Here is a 15,756-nt window from a genome sequence, read left to right on the forward strand (position 1 = left end):
CGAATCAGTAGTTTTTCTTTACTGAATAAGTGCAGAGTTCTAGTCATGCTGAAGGCTGAAAAGTAAGCCCGGATTCATATTTATCTCTGGGGCAGCGACTCGGAAAAAGTCGAGCCTGCAGTCGCGACTCGAGTCGACATTTTTTTGCGACTCATCGACTAGTCGAGCGACTTGAAATCCATGATCCAAGCACACCTTTGCCGCTCAGCCGAAGCATATGGACTAAAATTTGACAAGAACTTGAGAGTCGCTCTTGACGATGACCTTCTGTTTCCTCATCTCAACAGCCATCCAGACCAACTCTTAGAGCAAATGCCTCCGTAGGAAGAGCGCTGGCAACCGCATGGTACCACTTAGCTCTTGCCTGTAGCAATCTACCATCAGCATCATGAATAAGGCAGCCAGTCGACCCTTTGCATGGAATTGATTTGAAACCCACCGTCCACATTGATCTTGATTCCTTGTTTTGTACTGCTGCAAGTGCACCTTTTGAAACCTAGCCAGCCGCACGTGCACTTTCTTAGCACTGCTGCTATACCATTATCTACTGCAAGTGCGTCTTTTGAGGTATCGGTTGCTATTGTGGCAAGAGTTAATGCACCACATTGATGTTTTTAGTGAGTTTCTCAACTTGAGCACAATTCATCATGCATTTTTCGCCACTCGTGCCTCTCAGCATTCCCTGTATAATCTCATTATGCATATTCTATCTATACGCAATGATGACATAGTTCACAGATATGGTCCTGCCTGTCTTTATTATGTACTCACTCCTCATAGTACTAAGTTTGCTTCATGAAATTGATTTTAACACATTTTAAACCACAGACATCTGACATTTTTACGCTGTTGCTTAGCTGTATCTTTAGTTATTTACCATGTTAGAATTGGACAATAGGCAATCTGCATTATACTGATTGAAGTATAGTTGATTTATCATATATAATGAAGCAATACAAAACATTAGGAAAATTGAATATGCATCACTTTAGAATTTCAATTTTGAGTGCATAATGATCTTATTGCATGCTTTTTAAATAGCTGTAGCATCGTGTGAAACAAATATTTGATTCTCCGCAATCATGCTTGAGTTGTGTGCTTTTGTGCACACTTGTTTATTTAGCTGATCTGGGATTCCGTAAGGAAGATCATCACTATTATAGATTGTAGTTGACTTAACATTGAGATACAATGAGGCAACTGTAGAAAAATCTTATTCCAGGGTGGTAGTTCTTTTGGAAAGCACCTTCATTGCCAAATGCTAGCTATGTTAGTTATCTGTCCTTATGAGGTTAGCATCGATATCCCTATGGCCAAGTTAAGAGACTTGGGCGCGTAGGAAGCCTAATCATATTAGCTTGGTTAAAAACCTGTAAAAAAATGCAGCACCGTTTTACTACCACAGTGCAGAACCACATATATAAAGGGGTCAGGAAAGTAAGTTTGCATAGCATGCAGACTGAGAGCTTAGCCGACTGGTTTCTATCTTGTGCTCTTATACTTAGCCTAAGAGTGGAGAGGCCATCGTGACAGTCTCCCTTTCCCTATGTGGTGCGTGCTACTGATGCTTGATTGTCTTTTTTAATCTGATGATAAGACGACTGCCCTCATGCCAAAGCTAACACAGCAGACATGCCATCGTGATACAATCTTAACTCAGTGTGCTAGGTTATGCATTATCAGCACTGCTTCAAGTATACTTCTGGGCAATTTTGTCCTGTAATAGAATATATGCCACTATTATATTCACCAATCTATTTTTTTTCAGCCTCTAATCTCTAAGTGAGATTTCTTTTTTCCCGGTTTTCTCCTAATTTTTTTTCTCACTTATCAGGTTTCTGGAGCCGATGGACTTGTGGTCAGAGTTGTTTCATCAGTGGACAAGAAATTAGAAGTTAAACCACGTTTTTTTGAGATTTTTCAAGAAGACAAGTACCCAGCAGAATTCCCTTACAAATCCAAGGTAAGAAAACAATGCGGTCATTTGAAGTATAAAATCAGTTGATGTTGGTATTTGGTAATCCTGGGTTTTCTTTCTGTCAGGATTTTTTAAAACTCATCCTCTCATCCTCTCTATTACTGCCAAATATTTGCAGGCTATTGTCTTATTTCAGAAAATAGAAGGTGTTGAAGTGTGCCTCTTTAGCATGTATGTTCAAGAATTTGGTGCAGAATGTGCAGACCCAAACCAACGTCGGGTTTATCTGTCATATCTTGATTCTGTCAAATTCTTTAGACCTGACGTAAAAACAGTGTCTGGGGAGGCCTTGCGGACATATGTCTATCATGAAATTCTGGTAAATTTTTTTTTTGACCTGAGAAATTCTGGTAATTCACTATTCTAGTTAGTTTCTTTTTCCTAATTTTTAGAAAGCTTATGTCAAGCCGAGTGTGAACGGTTTCCTAAATCCACCATTTAAAACTTGAGTTTCATTATGTTGGGAATATTTTTTGCTCTCAGTATAACATTACTTTTATACTCATACAGATCGGTTATCTTGAGTATTGTAAGCAGCGCGGATTCACTAGCTGTTACATATGGGCTTGCCCACCTTTGAAGGGTGAAGATTACATTCTATATTGCCATCCAGAGATTCAGAAGACACCAAAATCTGATAAGCTGCGCGAATGGTAAGACACTAGATTGGCATTTATGTTATTATATGCTCATAAATAATGTTTTGCATTACAAAATAATGAATACCTCATGTGGCATCTGTGATTCCTGTCCTATATGACTAATAATTCTTTCACAGGTACTTATCTATGCTTCGAAAAGCTGTCAAGGAGCGTATTGTTGTCGAGTTGACAAATCTCTATGATCACTTTTTTATCACTACAAAAGAATGCAAGGCCAAAGTAACTGCAGCTCGCTTGCCATATTTTGATGGAGATTATTGGCCAGGAGCTGCAGAAGATATGATCAACCAACTTTTCCTAGAAGAAGATGATAGAAAGTTGCAGAAGAAGGGGAAACTAAAGAAGACTATCACGAAAAGAGCTTTGAGAGCTGCTGGCCAGACTGATCTAAGTGGGAATGCTTCAAAGGATGCTATCCTGATGCAAAAGGTATAGTTTTATATAATGCACTATTTCTTGATGCACCAAAAATGCATCAGTTCAGTCGTGTCGCATGTTATTCTTAGCCATCTAGTTGATGCTGTGCAGCTTGGAGAAACCATTTACCCAATGAAGGAAGATTTCATCATGGTCCATTTGCAGCATTCTTGCAGTCACTGCTCTACTCTTATGGTAGCTGGAAAACGCTGGGTCTGCCACCAGTGTAAAAGTTTTTATATTTGTGACAGGTAAAGTTACTTTCATGTGATGGACCCAATAAATGGCACATCTGTTTGATATGCACATGATTGTTGGGGTATATATATATATATATGCTGCAACTTGAAAGCACAACCAGTTATGCTTGACAAGTGTGTGTTGTGTGTGTGTGTGTAGTAGTAGTAGTAGTAGTATCTTTGTAATTATATGTGATCCTCGTGATATGTGACTATGGTTCCCTAATCTCTACACAACTTCATAAATGGATAAATTGCTCTAAGATCTGCTTGCAGCTAGTCTAATATTGGCTGTTACCCTTGTTTCTGTTCAGTTGTTATGATTCAGAGCAACGGCTTGAAGAAAAGGAGAGGCACCCGAGTAATAGTAGAGATTTGCATGTGCTGCACCCAGTAAGTTCTGGAAAACTATTTTTTTACTCTAGTTTTTAACTCATCAAATATAAGTGAAGCAACAATGCAAATTGCTAAATTTTTTTTACATAATATTCTTTCTTAGGTTGACATTGTTGGGGTGCCTGAAGATACAAAGGACAGAGATGATGTCTTGGAGTGTGAGTTTTTCGATACCAGACAGGCATTCCTGAGTCTTTGTCAAGGAAATCACTATCAATATGACACACTTCGCCGTGCAAAACACTCCTCAATGATGGTGTTATACCACCTTCATAATCCAACTGCACCAGCCTTTGTTACCACATGCAATATCTGCAATAACGATATTGAAGCTGGTCAAGGGTGGCGATGTGAAGAATGCCCAGACTTTGATGTGTGCGCAGGATGTTACAATAAAGACGGAGGTGCCAACCATCGTCACAAGTTAACAAATCACCCATGTGTAGACCGTAATGCTCAAAATAAAGAAGCTCGCCAGATGCGCATTCAGCAGGTAATTTATATTCTGTGAAAGCTAAATGCCGAAAATTTTATCGCAACACATACATTTTTTGTATGCTGCCTTTTAATTTGGTAACACTCCATACCTTTTTCTTGTTTTTGCATTGTTAAGTCTAATGCCAATACTAGTCCATTTATTCCCTTGAAAACCATATTTGTCCACTTAGTGTGCTGTCAGTTTTGTATACCATATGTTATCCTTTCTGCCTTGAGCAACTTGTGTATTGCTGGTGCTGTGGTTGTGATTTATGGTTTACTATATGGACTAGGTTATCTATGAACTAGTATGTGCTAAGGAATCAATCTTAAAACTAATCTACGATGATTCTTGTGTGGCTGTGCAGGCACGGCGAATGCTTGACCTTTTGGTCCATGCGCATAAATGTCGCACCGCTGGTTGCCAGTATCCTGATTGCCGAAGACTTAAGGGACTCTTTGGTCATGCAACGAGGTGCCAGAAACGGGCAGCCGGAGGCTGTTCACTTTGCCAAAGGACGTGGTCTCTGCTTCAACTCCACGCCCGAACTTGCAAAGAATCAAAGTGTACCATACCAAGATGCAGGTAATTAACACCCCTCCCGCTCGCACCACCCCTTGTATGTTACCTACATACGTAGTGTTTGAGGTATTGCCTCTCGGAATAGACGAGTAATATCGGGTTGCTTGAACAACACAGGGATCTCAAAGCCCATCTAAGGTGGACGCAGCAGCAGTCCGAATCAAGGAGGAGGGCCGCCGTGAACGAGATGATGAGGCAGAGAGCCGCAGAAGTTGCCAGGAGTTAGTGAAGCCAGGTATACACACAGGTATACTGTTATAGAAAGAAAGACAGCAAAAAAGTACATATGACGTCTCAAGCCCGAAGGACAAGCTCTGTACGGGCGAACTTGAGCGAAAGATCAGTTATACTGGAGATGGAACATCTCGGTCCCAGAACCCTTGCTGACAATTGTCTCAGCATACCGATCGATGGTCCTGCCGTCGGTAACTTATACTGTAATCGTTGTGCCGGCCTTGTTCTGTAGCCTGCTCATGTACAATAGGATTTTGGACGGCTCCTTATTATACATGTGCAAAATAGGCCATACTTGGCGTCAAAGGGTGCAAAACACCAGTCATAGTTGTTCTTTCTTTGTTGTTGTCTCAGCTCAGAGAGCACCTGTAGAAAGCAAACAGAACGGAACAGAACATGGTTGATATCGGTTATTTCATTTATTATTTACTATCAGTTCCAGCCCCTACATTTTGCAATCTGTGTAGGATGGATCTTTATATATACATGCAAAGAATGAATTGTGGCAGCGCATGTCCCTGGTCTCTGGTTCCTGCCCTGCTTGTGACGTATACTAGTGTACTTCGCATCTTTATTTGTGATGGGAGTTTCCCGAGCTCGGCCAGGATTATCCAGATTCCTGGAGGCTTTGGGCGTGTCCACGCCATCCTGTTGGACTTGGATGGCTGACTGATCTGGCCTCATCTGGCCGAGAAATACAGTAGTCCCGCACGGAACGGAAGAGGCAGCATGGGTGGCAACTGGCAAGTGAACTCGGCATAGCCACGTCGCCGCGGCATGCCACCCGCTACCACGCGGCCACGCCTCCCCCTATCCAGTAGTATGAAATAGTAGCAGAGCGTGGGCGCCAGTCACCCACCCGCGACGGCGACACTCGCCGTGAACCCATGCGCGTGCCTCTGCGCCGTGAGCCCCACCAGCGCGCGGCTGAACTCGCCAGCTCGCCCGCAACCGCAGCCACAAATGGCGCCCGGGGAGGGAGCGCCACTCAGGCCGCTGCCTCCCCTGCCCCGCTTTATCTGCCTGCGCGGCCCGGGAGTGGTCGCGGAATATACCGAGAACGAATTTTTTTTACAGGAAAGAGAGCAGAGCTTCTGCTGCCTCTCCTCGTCCAAGGCTCGAGCTAACAGTCGCCGGCGGCCATGGTCGCTGCCGTGTCGCCTCCGGGCGCGGCGGGAGCGGCGACGATCATCGCCTCTTTCCACGGCACCCACTGCGCGTCCCCGTCCCGCGCCGCGGCGCCCAGGCCGCGGTACCACGGCAGCGCCTGCTGCTTCGCCGCCAAGCCCACGCCGGCGGCCGCGGTGGCGTCCGAGCCGGGCCAGGACCAGGACGTGGAGGACGAGGGGGGTGTCCTCGGCGCCGCCAACGGCGCGGACGCGACGCCGTCCACGCGGAAGAAGCGCCGGGCCCGGAAGGGCAAGAGGGCGGCGGCCGCGCTGCAGCAGGAGGCGGCGGAGGAGGAGGCCAGGAGGAAAGCCGAGGAGGAGGAGGCGGCGGCCAAGAAGAAGAAGGCGGAGGAGGAGAGCCGGGCGGCCTCGCTGGACCTGGACGAGGTCATGGCCGTGAGCCCCGTGGGGCTGGGCCGGCGCTCGCGGCAGCTGTTCGACGAGGTGTGGCGCAAGTTCTCGCGCCTGGGCCAGATGTCCAGCGCCTCCGCCACCGAGGCGCTCGCCGAGGCGGAGCAGGCCGTGCTCAGCCGCGGCGGGCCCATGTGCGAGTTCACCGTCCCCGGCGCCCAGGACACCACCGTCCTCGTCGTCGGCGCCACCAGCCGCATCGGCCGCATCGTCGTCCGCAAGCTCATGCTCCGAGGATACAATGTCAAGGTACTCTTCCACTCTCTTTCGTGTTCACCATCATGTTTGTTCACCACTAGGATAATCATAATGATTAGACACAACAAGCGGCAAACTGGCAACGGTGCTCATTGAGCTCATAATGTACTGATTTGTGGTAAACTAGGGAAATTCAGACACAAATTTACCATTGTGCAACAGGCTTTAGTTAGAAGGGACGATGCCGATGTGATCGACATGCTTCCGAGATCGGTGGACATCGCTGTTGGCGATGTTGGTGACCCTTTGGCTGTGCAATCGGCCGTGTCAGGTTGCAGCAAGATTATCTATTGTGCCACTGCGCGCTCAACCATTACCGGGGACCTCAACAGAGTTGATAACCAAGGAGTCAGGAATGTCAGCAAGGCTTTCCAGGTACTCCTTCTAACCTTAATTTTCTAATCTTAGAAACCACTCCATCTGTTCTTAAGTAGACACCGTTTTAGGATAAATGCGGTCATAGTTCTGAAACTAAGATCGCTAGTACACATAATACCGTTCAGATTTGTTAGATGAAAATGATATTGGTAGTAATTTTAGGATCAAAGCTAATATCATTATTTACCTCTTCTAATTTCACTAACTTATACTCCCTCCGTTCCTAAATATAAGTCTTTGTAGAGATTTCACTATGGACTACATACCGAGCAAAATGAATGAATCTACACTCTAAAATGCATCTACATACATCCGTATGTGGTCCATAGTGAAATTTCTACAAAGACTTATATTTAGGAACGGAGGGAGTAATTAGAAAATGCTTTGTTCTGCAGGATTACTACAATGAGATGGCTCAGCTCAGGGCTGGTAAAAGCAGCAAGAGCAAACTTTTGATAGCAAAATTCAAATCTGCCAAGTCTCTGAAGGGCTGGGAGGTGAACCAGGGATCTTACTTCCCGAATGCCTATGCTTCTGGTTCTATGTTCGATGAAGGTATCGATGCATCATTTGACTTTTCAGAAGGTGGCCAGGCTGTTTTTGCAGGTAAGGCCCTATGCTGTGTAGGACACTTCTTAGCAAATGTACTAATTTACCTAGATATATTGATTTTTCTTCCTAGGTCTTAGTTTTCTAATGAACATCCACTTATGTCAGGATTTGTTTTTACAAGAGGTGGATATGTCGAGATATCAAAGAGGCTATCTCTCCCTTTAGGTTCCACCCTAGACAGGTATTAAGATCTCTTGCATTTTGCTTAACAGCTTCGGATTTTGAAAAATCTTGACGCATCACAATGAACGTCATGTCGATTCTGTCAATCTTGGAAAGGTACGATGGCTTGCTTCTTTCAGTGGGAGGAAATGGAAGATCATATGTTGTTATTCTTGAGACTGGTCCATTGGCTGACACCTCCCAGAGTAAGAAGTATTTTGCTCGGATGACTACAAAAGTAGGCTTTTGTAGGGTAAGTAGTGTGCAACAATTTAGCAGTAATAGGTGATTTTACTGCATGTTAGCAAGCGATGAACGTATAATTTGATCTCCATTTTTTTATGTTTGTTTTCTGCAGGTAAGAGTACCTTTCTCGGCTTTCCGTCCAGTAAAACCAGAAGATCCTCCCCTAGACCCTTTTCTTGTGCATACCTTCACCATTAGGTTTGAACCAAAAAGGCAGGTCAGTACAACATGATGAATTATTTTCCATCATCAGCAAATATTAACTGGCTGTTTATAGCATTAAATTGGCGTCTTAGCTACTAATGCATTGCGCAGAGACCTGGTGATGGAACCCAAGGTGCCACTGACCCCAGAAATTTTGAGCTGATACTGGAGTACATCAAAGCTTTGCCTGTAAGTTGTTCCTATATTATTGAACTGCCATACTATCGCGCATGTTTTTCCTCCTATGGTTGAAAACTCTCTTCGTGGCCAAGATTCTTGTATATTTGTTTCGCTTTTCTGCCTAATTGAAGTACAAACCCATTTGCAGTTTCACTGAAAAGATGATTATTTGACTGCCCCATGGCTTAGCTACTTCCCCTTTTCTTTGTAATTCTTGTTTTACCGAAGTTTTCCTCCCCATGACTTCATGTGTTGTCATAACTGAACCGTCTTCTCTATCAGTTTATTGATCCATATATCTTCTAATTCGTTGCAGACCGGTCAAGAAACAGACTTCATACTGGTCTCATGCACAGGTTCCGGAATTGAACCGAACAGAAGAGAACAAGTTCTCAAAGCAAAGAAGGTTCTATTTTTTTGTAAACATCACGTATCTGTGCCTGTCTATTTCAAATGCTCATTAAATCATCAATGCCCTCCACATTCTTCTAGGCTGGAGAGGATGCGCTGAGAAGGTCAGGCCTTGGATACACAATTGTACGGCCTGGTCCACTGCAGGTACGGCATACTAATACAACAGCTGAAATTCCACCCTATTTTCAACAACATAATAAACAGTTTGTTAGATTGTATCATTGCAAGTAGGATTGCCAAAGCAGATGCTAGTTACTTTTGAAGTGTTAGGTGTGTTAAAATGGTCGCATCATGATCATTCGACCTTCTCTTTGCAGGAAGAACCTGGCGGTCAGCGTGCACTGATCTTTGATCAAGGAAACAGAATCTCTCAGGTGAAATATCATGGACCATAATTGCTTTATTGAGTGCCATAATATTGATTCTTGAAGTTGTAATGTAGGCTATCAGCTGTGCGGATGTAGCAGATATCTGTGTCAAAGCATTGCATGATTCCACGGCGAGAAACAAAAGTTTTGATGTAAGACTTGTTCGTCCATATATTCTATATGTTGATGCTTTTTTCAAACTGATGATTACAATCTAAATTAACTGTTTACCATGAACCACTTAGGTATGCTATGAGTATGTTTCTGAGCAAGGGAATGAACTGTATGAACTTGTAAGTCATAGTTGAAGCTGCAATCGAATGGACGGATCTCCTTGTTCCAGTCAGAAGTTACCTTCTTTCTGATCTTCATGTGTGTGTAAAACTGATTTTTGTTTTCTTTTGCAGGTGGCTCATTTGCCAGATAAGGCTAACAACTATCTTACACCGGCACTATCGGTTCTAGAGAAAAACACCTAATTCAGATTTGTGTCATATACGGGTCGTAATGTGTATACCCTTCCTCTTGTAAAGTTACATGTTTTCCTCATAGAAGCCTTGTGGAATTCACACGACAAGCCCTTTTTTCTTGTAAAGTTCATCGATGGGATCACTTCACAGAACAAATTCGGCCACTGTAATGGTATATTCTCTTGTTTCTACTCTTTCTCCTCTGAGAATGTAAGCTTGCAGAGTTTCAGCAAAACGAAGAAGAAACAAGATTCAAGTAGAAATGAAAGAATAGCCTTTGAAGCTCAGAAGTAAGTGTTTGATGATGTGATTTGTGAAAGATCAGCTTGATTTATTGGGAAAAAATGTTGAGCTATTTTTATCATTCACTTAGTAAAATGTTACCAATTACCATGGCATAAGTGTTAAGTACTCCCTCCGTCCCACAATAAAAGATCGTTTTTCAAGCTATGTTAGCTTGAAAAATGATCGTATATTGTGGGACGGAGGTAGTACTTCCAATGGCAATCAAAGCACCAACGCAAATTTGTGAGTTACAAGTATCTAGTGATCTATATCATTATTATCACTGTATTCGTTTGTGTTGAAGAAATGTTGTTCATAATTGGATATGCAATTGCGACTTGTGCAAGCTCAGTGGTGAATTTGCTTTGATATAATGAAGTGTAACAATCTGAACTTCTTCTCTTCTCTAGAATGATAATGCCAAGATCAAGACATCAAGCAAACATATTGATGTAAGCTATCCTCGGTTCTCGACGAATTAGGCGACATGTTTGCGTAGAATTATGGGCTCACACTCATATAAATAATAATCTCTAGTAAATCTAAAACAGTCTAATCTAGCTCAGCTGAACTCAACGAAAGAGATTGTGGTCCATGTCTACTATGTCATTTCTATCGGTGCTTATAACCACGACAAATGCTCACATCCCCCTGTTTTCTCCATTGAGCAACTCTAGAAGAGTCCCAAGAACTTCTCCCCTACACCGTCATAAAAGGGCTTTCTAAAGTCCTAAAAATATGATTATCCTAAATTTCTTCGAACTCTTGTGAGAACTCTAATGTGTCATCCCGAATACCCCCATTTTATTTGACACAAACTGTTCATACGTGTACTAAGACGGTATCTGACCGAGTCAAGTTGCAGTTGCATGCTCCTTTATATGTACTCTCACAGTTTGATGTGCACTAACACTTTCCATATTTGTTGTTGAACTAGCACCACGGCGCAAGCAAAAACAGACATTAGGGATAATGCTTGACAGATTAACAAAATCTAAAGGAGGAAGAATGGAGATCCATTTTGAGGCAGGTTTAAAAAGGCCACGTGATGCTACAGAGTCAGCCAAGTTAGTATCAGATGCAGCCGTTGCCGTTAGGTGTCATGCACGTATCCTCCCACGTGGATCCAGTATAGGAATGAGAAAGACGATAGCGAGTTGAACACCTTCCTTGATCATTTATCCGTAAGTAATGTTATTCGTCGCAATTTGTAATATTGTCTTGCTTTGTTCCATACTTTCTAGCTTCCTCCTAATAAGACTCACATTCTTTTTTCAACAGATGAGGTTCAAGTTAGATTCGAAAGATGATGCAACTAAACAAGCATGCCCTCATGTTTTTTAATCTGCTCTGCGACAATATTGGTATCACCTTAGAAAAATTCACTTTGAAGGCAAGGCTAACAATGAAATCACCCAAACATCTCCAATGGAATATATTACAGATGAAGACTGGACAACTCTTGTTAAACACTGGTCTGATCCAAAGTATCGGACAGGGTATATGTATTTGATCAGATCAAATATTGAACTTGTATTTACGTACGTGCCTTACAAGTGTATCTTCTTCTAAGCTAACTGTTTGAAGAACAAGACCAACCGTTCTAAAGTGAAATTCCAACATACAACATGATCTCGTAGCTATATTGCACACTGTGAGGCTCTTGTAAGTAGCTGTTACTTCCTTCTTTTTTCTGTGCAATATTATAGTATCTATATTGACTTGTTCCAAATACAGAGGAAAGCCCGTGCGGACCAAAAAGAACCTGAACCGAATGCAGTGCAAATCTTCAAGGATTGCCACACCAGCAAGATGAAGGGCATGATCACACCAGTTCAAGCTGCTGTTGTTGTAAGTCCTTATTCCTCTTGCCTTTTTGAACTACTTGTTACTGTGACGTGTTTATTTAAATGCTTGGTTTGCAGCTAATGTCAGTTACTTTGTTCATTTCTATACACAGTTGTCTTAACGTATCATTTCACCTTACACGGTTGAAAAAAGAGGAAGTATATTCTTTTGGTCTTGATCTGTAATCTAGTTGTGATGTTCACGTGCCCACACAATGATACAATAGTCTGTTTGTTTGATATATGTTTGCTCATGATATGAATGATGTCATACTATGTTCATCCTACTTTAAACCATGTCTGTTTATCCTTACATGTCAACGAATGTGAGGAAATAGAAAATACAGAAAGTTTACCGCTGTTGCAAAAATTCCCTAGAAAAGTCAGAGAATGGTATAATGTTGAATCTTTTTGCATATTAAGCTCTGATAAATTTATTACAGTGGGAATTTTCTCTCATAATTTTTGGAGTCACGTAAGTATTGATACTCTTGCATTCTTTACAGACTATACTGTTTTGGCAGATTGCTGTTATGATTGCATTGTTTGCATATGTTTGCTTGTTTAATGATTCTATTTGAGGATAGGAGTGTTAAATATGCAGAGGCATTTAGTATGCAATGTTGAATAATAATGATAGTGATTTATTACAGTAGAAAATGATAAGGTTTTGCATTGGTTTATACTAACCTATCTCACGAGTTCTTGTCACTACTAGGAAAAGGCCTACTAATGGCGCACCAGTTTTGCCTACTAATGACGCACTACTGGTGCGCCATTAGTATCACACCACTAGTATTTTTACTAATGGTGCGCCATTAGTATCTGGTATACTAATGGCACACCACGCAGTGTGCCATTAGTATTGCCCACAGTGCGCCACTAGTGTCTGCTATACTAATGGCGCACCACATGGTAGTGCGCCATTAGTAACAATTTTTTTATTTTTTTTGTTTTTTCTTAATCTCAGGTCACTATTTCACATATGAGATATCCAACACATATATATACAACAAGCATCCATATAACAATCATATCCAACACACAAGTTTCATCATATATACATACATAACCAACACATAGTTCCATCATTACATATTACAAAAGTTTCACATTGTTCATCCAACACCGTTATCCATCAATTCACAAAAGTTTCACATTAATACAAAATAAAAACACAATTGGAAAAGAAGCACTCCATCCATGCAAGCTTCCGTGAATTAAACCAAATCTGCAAAATGATAAACAAGAAGTTAGAAGAAGAAGAAGAAGAAGAAGAAGAGAAGAAGAAGAACACTAGACGAAGAATAAGAAGAAGAATAAGAAGAATAAGAAGAAGACTATAAGCTTATTATGTAAACTTGATCATTTTGTGCTAACATAAGTAATTTTGGAGCTAACCTATAGGAAACTAAGCATATAAGCTCTCTAAGTTAGCATATTAGAGCCAACTTAGGTAAAATGAAGCTAACCTATGTCATTTTGGAAAAGAAGAAGAATAAGAAGAATAAGAAGAAGACTATAAGCTTATTATGTAAACTTGATCATTTTGTGCTAACATAAGTAATTTTGGAGCTAACCTATAGGAAACTAAGCATATAAGCTCTAAGTTAGCATATTAGAGCCAACTTAGGTAAAATGAAGCTAACCTATGTCATTTTGGAAAAGAAGAAGAATAAGAAGAAGACTATAAGCTTATTATGTAAACTTGATCATTTTGTGCTAACATAAGTTATTTTGGAGCTAACCTATAGGAAACTAAGCATATAAGCTCTAAGTTAGCATATTAGAGCCAACTTAGGTAAAATGAAGCTAACCTATAGAAAACTAAGCATATTAGAGATAACATAGGTAACTAAGTATATATATATATATATATATATATATATATATATATATATATATATATATATATATATCATTTTGGAGATCTGACATACCTGACATAGTTCAGTTCTCATTGTTCTTCTCCTTCTCCTTCCTCAGCCTGATGCGCCAAGAGCGGCGAGGCGGTGGAGGCAGTGGGATGTAGTCTTCTACCACAATTGGCGTGGTCATGTCGCCCAGCTGTGGGATCGCCGGCGCCACCACCGGTGCGTGGTCATTGTCAGGCACCACCACCATCGCGAGGCCACCTTCAGGCAAGACGGGCACGACCATCGCTAGGTCATCCTCAGCCACCTCCATCTCTTGCCCATGGTCAGCCACCACCATCTCTTGCCCATGGTCAGCCACCACCATCTCTTGCCCTTGGTCAGCCACCACCAGCGCTAGGTCATCCTGCAGCTCCTCATCCCCACTCTGCTCCTCTTCTCCCGCATGCACTCCAGTCCGGATCATCCTTCTTGTTGTCTATGCTGCTGCCAGAATCGCTGCTGCTTTCGCTAAAGCCAGAATTGGTGTTGCTTTTGCTACAGCCATAGTCGCTGCTGCTTTGGCTGTAGCTAGTGTCACTGCTGCTGCTCCCATTACCTGTCCAAATGCAACAATGACCGTTAACAATCGATATGAGACAAAGCCAAATGTAGAGGAATAAGAAGAGGCAAAACGTACTGGCATCATCATCGTCAGCGTAGCGCATGCGACACATAGTCGCGTTGAACACCTTCACGATGAGCATGGTGGCGTCGTCGTCGTACCTGAAGAGAAGGAAGTACCCCAGCCGTAGGTCGTAGGCACGGTAGAACTTCTCCCACCCACGATACAAGTACATGTGGCCCTCCTTGATCACCAACTCCACATCCCACTGCATGCGAAACCCGCTGCCGGCCTGTCGCAGCTTCACATTATTTGGCTGATCTTCACCCAGCATGTTCATAAAACTGTCAGGCAGCCTCTGTAGTTTGGGACAATGAGTGTGTCGGTGTACTAGAGTAGGGTGAGTGTGTCGGTGTACTAGAGTAGGGGTACCCTAGTATCCCGAACTTGTGCACGGGCAGTGGCAGCACCCCGCGGCAAGGCTTGCCGGGTGACCGCCAAGGTCCTCCGCGGTTCCTGTGGAGCCATTCAAGAACAAAGTATTAAAGCCAATGAGACAAGGCCCCGGAAAGAGGAGCTTGCCGGGAAGGCCAACCAAGGCATCCCAAGGAACTTGCCGCGACGCGCCACGCGTCCCGGCGAGGCCCGGTGAGCGACAAGCTTCCGGACGCGACAAGACAACGACCGCGGCAAGGCGCTTGCCGCGGCAAGCTACCACTCTGTACCTGCGCTCCAGCACATCCACCAACGTGTTGCCCTGGGGCCTTTCCAGGCGCGCGTGGCAAGAGGCTGTGCAGCCAGCGGTGCGCGGTGGCAAGCGACGCTGACAAGATTGCCATCATGGCGAGCGGTGGCGTCCCTGACGGTCCCTTTTTGCACTATTTGGGCGACGTAGATGGGCATTTAATGCCTTTGTCCCCTGCCGTCAGGGTTAGGTATGATACACTGTACAAGTAGTTGTACCAACCGCAATTCCTTTTCCATTTTTACCCTTGTCTACATTGCCACCTGTCGGAAACCCCTTTAGCATATAAAAGGAGGCCCATGCGCAACGTAGGGGGGGGGTTGGAAGGCAGAAAAACACTCTCGCTCGGTCTCGTTAGCAGCTAGTGTGTACTGTAGCACTCAGCGCTCCCGAGCAAGAACTCAATACACTCAGACATGCAGCAGTAGGAGTGTTATCTCTCCGGAGAGCTCCGAAGCTGGGTAAACCGCTCGTGTGCTTCGCCTCGATCCGCTCTTCGTGCGACCTCCGCCGCCCGCCGAACCGAAAGGGGCTCGGTCCGCC

At 43.3% G+C, this 15,756-nt stretch overlaps 2 protein-coding genes across 2 annotated transcripts in view; both read left to right on the forward strand.

Moving 5' to 3' along the window:
- Positions 1-5,467, forward strand: part of LOC119336548 (probable histone acetyltransferase HAC-like 1) — a 13,899-nt gene extending 8,432 nt beyond the window's left edge. Inside the window, exons 10-18 of the mRNA XM_037608593.1 lie at positions 1,835-1,963; positions 2,097-2,297; positions 2,489-2,631; positions 2,757-3,069; positions 3,169-3,308; positions 3,611-3,689; positions 3,796-4,185; positions 4,538-4,755; positions 4,870-5,467. Of these exons, the coding sequence (XP_037464490.1) occupies positions 1,835-1,963; positions 2,097-2,297; positions 2,489-2,631; positions 2,757-3,069; positions 3,169-3,308; positions 3,611-3,689; positions 3,796-4,185; positions 4,538-4,755; positions 4,870-4,978 (1,722 nt within the window). The 3' untranslated portion in view covers positions 4,979-5,467. The remainder of the gene's footprint in view (positions 1-1,834; positions 1,964-2,096; positions 2,298-2,488; positions 2,632-2,756; positions 3,070-3,168; positions 3,309-3,610; positions 3,690-3,795; positions 4,186-4,537; positions 4,756-4,869) is intronic.
- Positions 5,468-6,018: 551 nt separating this feature from the next.
- On the forward strand, positions 6,019-10,251 carry LOC119336540 (protein HIGH CHLOROPHYLL FLUORESCENCE PHENOTYPE 173, chloroplastic-like). The gene is made up of 13 exons (XM_037608579.1): positions 6,019-6,815; positions 6,987-7,199; positions 7,598-7,808; positions 7,920-7,995; positions 8,094-8,229; positions 8,335-8,439; positions 8,538-8,615; positions 8,923-9,012; positions 9,099-9,164; positions 9,338-9,394; positions 9,463-9,540; positions 9,634-9,681; positions 9,796-10,251. The coding sequence occupies exons 1-13, from the start codon at positions 6,129-6,131 to the stop codon at positions 9,865-9,867; spliced, it is 1,917 nt and encodes a 638-aa protein (XP_037464476.1). The 5' UTR covers positions 6,019-6,128; the 3' UTR covers positions 9,868-10,251.
- The last annotated feature ends 5,505 nt before the right edge of the window (positions 10,252-15,756 follow it).

Source organism: Triticum dicoccoides, chromosome 7B, assembly GCF_002162155.2.
Source record: "Triticum dicoccoides isolate Atlit2015 ecotype Zavitan chromosome 7B, WEW_v2.0, whole genome shotgun sequence".
Taxonomy (NCBI): domain Eukaryota; kingdom Viridiplantae; phylum Streptophyta; class Magnoliopsida; order Poales; family Poaceae; genus Triticum; species Triticum dicoccoides.

Bases quoted from the DNA above. Each gene is read 5' to 3' on its own strand.
- LOC119336540 (XM_037608579.1), top strand. From the start codon at position 6,129: ATGGTCGCTGCCGTGTCGCCTCCGGGCGCGGCGGGAGCGGCGACGATC. The intron at 8,230-8,334 runs GTAAGTAGTGTG...TGTTTTCTGCAG, and splicing joins CAAAAGTAGGCTTTTGTAGG to GTAAGAGTACCTTTCTCGGC. The intron at 9,541-9,633 runs GTAAGACTTGTT...TGAACCACTTAG, and splicing joins CGAGAAACAAAAGTTTTGAT to GTATGCTATGAGTATGTTTC.